At 36.1% G+C, this 3,226-nt stretch overlaps 2 protein-coding genes across 3 annotated transcripts in view; both read left to right on the top strand.

Annotated features, from left to right (window-relative positions):
- LOC104825667 (eukaryotic translation initiation factor 4B2-like) overlaps positions 1-699 on the top strand; it is a 3,427-nt gene extending 2,728 nt beyond the window's left edge. For both annotated transcript variants that reach the window (XM_010558038.1, XM_010558039.2), the window contains exon 5: positions 334-699. In XM_010558038.1, coding sequence (XP_010556340.1) covers positions 334-358 — 25 coding nt within the window. In that variant the 3' untranslated portion in view covers positions 359-699. The remainder of the gene's footprint in view (positions 1-333) is intronic.
- An 855-nt stretch (positions 700-1,554) lies between these two features.
- The window catches only part of LOC104825666 (GDSL esterase/lipase At3g26430), a 1,953-nt gene continuing 281 nt past the window's right edge, over positions 1,555-3,226 (top strand). The window contains 5 exon segments of the mRNA XM_010558037.2: positions 1,555-1,876; positions 2,028-2,237; positions 2,424-2,593; positions 2,681-2,951; positions 3,129-3,226. The exon segment at positions 3,129-3,226 is cut by the window's right edge and continues 9 nt beyond it. Coding sequence (XP_010556339.1) covers positions 1,624-1,876; positions 2,028-2,237; positions 2,424-2,593; positions 2,681-2,951; positions 3,129-3,226 — 1,002 coding nt within the window. The 5' untranslated portion in view covers positions 1,555-1,623.

Genomic DNA, 3,226 nt, shown 5'->3' with positions numbered 1-3,226 from the left:
CCCCCCCCCCCCCCAAAATAACCTTTCAATTCTCTCTTTCCTGCATTAGCAAAGATCCATATCTCCTGAATTGTGCTTCTCTAATCTCCTACTTGAGGATCTGGGCTGAACGACAATGAATATGTTGTAGAAATCTATTCACTTTTTAGAACATTCGCACTGGAAACAGCCCGTGAGAAGTCTGGCCTGGCTAGAACCTCCCACGGGCAGAGATTCTCACGGGTTAGGCCCGTTTGATCCTTTCAAATAAGCCCAGATCCAACAGTAGGGTTGGGATTGGGAACCAAGGTAGGTTCTTTGCAAGCCTGACACTTTTGGACATGACTGACACAGGCCATCGTCCAGGGAGAGATGGTAAGAGAGGAGAAAGAACCCCAGCAAGATTTTCCAAGGGAAGAGTAGAAGCTTATTAATAAGAACGTGTCTCTTCATAAACCCAAATTTTCTTTTTTATTTTTTGTTTTGGAGCCTCACCATATGTCTGTTGGTCACAGCAGCCGCAAGACTTTAGGGGACGATGGATGTCTTCGAAATCAGAAGAAAAAACTCTTTTTTATTTTTTCTGTGATAAACTCTATTTGATTTGTCTCCATACCCTTTTGTTTGTATATCTGAATGGTTTTTTTTTATTCTTCTCGTTTTTTTTTTTGTTTGTGGTTCAACTTTTTGAATGGGCTTTGGAAAGAGACCGTTATAATTGTTGTCTTTGCAGAGATATTTGTGCTAAAACATAGTAGGAATTAGGAAAGATAAAAAAAACAAATAGTAAAGCTTCCGATCAGCTACATAACAAGGGATAATTTTTTTATAAAAAAATAATAAAAATATATTTTAATTTTACTATAAAAATTTATGCATTATTAATTTGAAGTAAAAATATTCAGATTAATAAAACAAATCATTTTAAATTTGGCATAAAAATCTATAAATTATATAAAATATACAATTCTAATTATCACAATAAAAGTTTAAATATTTATATAAATTTCTAATATAACACATTTATATAAATTTATTATATTATGATATTTACAATTTTGTATAAATATTGAAGTTGTTAGTATAATATTTAGAATCTTATATGCATTGTCATTTATAGAAATTATACTTAAAATTTAATTTAATTTTATTGATTAAATTCATAATTGGATATAAGATTTGATAATATTTTCATATATTAATATTTAAGATATGAAATATTATATAGTATATCATTTATATACAAATTAATTATATAAATGATAATGCATATTTTAAAAGTAAAATAAGATATATGATTTTTTTTGTCTTAGAAACAGTTCATCATCTATCTAATTATTTTTTTAAAATCCTTTAGATTTATTATTAAAATTTATTAACTTTTAATTTATAACAAATTTAATAATTGTGATAGATTTTATAACAAATTTAATAATGGTGATAGATTTTATAACAAATTTAATACTAAATTAGATAGTTTTTTTAGTTTGTCAAACAAAATAGCGAGCGTTACAGATACGCATTTGGAATTTGAAATTATAAACAGGCCAGATGCAATCCCTAGATTCAAATTTAAATTCTTCGACGTCAACTCCAACACAAGAACAAGAAAAGAAAACAGATCGCAGAAGTTAACGGCTAAAAATGCAGACCCATCTCATCTCCTCCTCCTCCTCCTCCGCTTCTGCAATTCTAATTCTACTCTTCATATCATCCTCTCCTGGAATTTGCTTACCCTCTTGCAGTTTTCCGGCGATCTTCAACTTCGGCGACTCCAACTCCGACACCGGTGGCCTCTCCGCCGCGTTCGGACAAGCTCCTCCCCCCAACGGCCGCACCTTCTTCCATTCCCCTGCCGGAAGATTTTCCGATGGCCGCCTCGTCGTTGATTTCATAAGTTCATACCTTTTTCCCTGCTCCAATCAAATTTCGCATCTTCGTAGAATCTTCCGAAGACCCATTTCCTTACTGAAATCAAATTTCACATCTTTATGCTTTTTTCTCGAAGACCCATTTACCTTATCCTTCCCAATTCTGTTGATTTTCAGGCGAGGAATTAGGACTACCGTACCTGAGCGCGTTCTTGGACTCCATCGGATCAAACTTCAGCCACGGCGCAAACTTCGCCACCGCCGGTTCGACAATTCGGCCGCCCAACTCCACCATTTCTCAGAGCGGTGCTAGTCCCATCTCTCTCGACGTTCAGTTGGTTCAGTTCTCTGATTTTCTCGCTCGCTCTCAACGCATTCGCAATCTGGGTATGCTCATTTTGAGATTTTCTTTAGTCATTTCAAATCCAACAGTTCATTCCGGAAATGAAAGTTTTCATCTTTGCTTTCACTCAATTTTTCTTTGTAATGTGAAATGGTCTGTTCCTTCTTCAGAAAACAAATGTGTTTAATCGGATTCTTTTGTTACCCCATTTGGTATTGTTTTCGGAACAGGTGGGGTGTTCGAGAGATTACTTCCGAAAGAAGACTACTTCGCCCGCGGGTTATATACGTTTGATATCGGTCAGAACGATCTTACGGCTGGATATAAGCTCAATATGACAAAGGAGCAAGTAAAGGCTTATGTTCCTGCAGTCCTATCTCAGTTTTCCGACGCCATTCGTGTGAGCGAAAACATCTATTACTCGATTTGATTCAGAAAATATTCACTGGAACATTAACTAAGGATACCCTTTTCGTGAATCTTATAGAAAGTGCATGCGAAAGGAGGACGAACATTCTGGATACACAACACAGGTCCTGTAGGCTGCTTACCTTACTCTCTTGTTCGATTTCCGGTACCACCGGCTCAAATAGATAATTACGGTTGTGCCATTCCTTACAACGAGGTTGCTCGGTACTTCAACTCCAAACTCAATGAAACAGTTGTTGGGTTAAGGAAAGAGTTGTCTGAAGCTGCCATTACTTATGTTGATGTCTACTCTGTTAAGTACACTCTCATTACTCAAGCCAAGACACTCGGTAACTCTCCTTTCCTTTCGACCCTTTTCTCGGCTTAAGATACAGAACCGATCAATAACCCGACAGCTTTTCGAGAATACAGCTTGTGAGGTTTGGTTCGAAGTTGTTTTTGTTGTATAACTATCGGAATTTACTGTTTGATATTCTAATGTAATGTTGTTTTCTTGATAAAATCAGGGTTCAGAAAAGCTTTGGTGGCATGTTGTGGGCATGGCGGCAAGTACAACTACAACAAGCTCATCAAGTGCGGGGCTAAGATTAAGGTGAAAGGGAAA

The sequence above is a fragment of the Tarenaya hassleriana genome, unplaced genomic scaffold (assembly GCF_000463585.1).
Source record: "Tarenaya hassleriana unplaced genomic scaffold, ASM46358v1 Cleome48, whole genome shotgun sequence".
NCBI lineage: Eukaryota > Viridiplantae > Streptophyta > Magnoliopsida > Brassicales > Cleomaceae > Tarenaya > Tarenaya hassleriana.
Note: the sequence above shows the minus strand (reverse complement) of the source record. Positions and strands in the feature narration are given on the sequence as shown.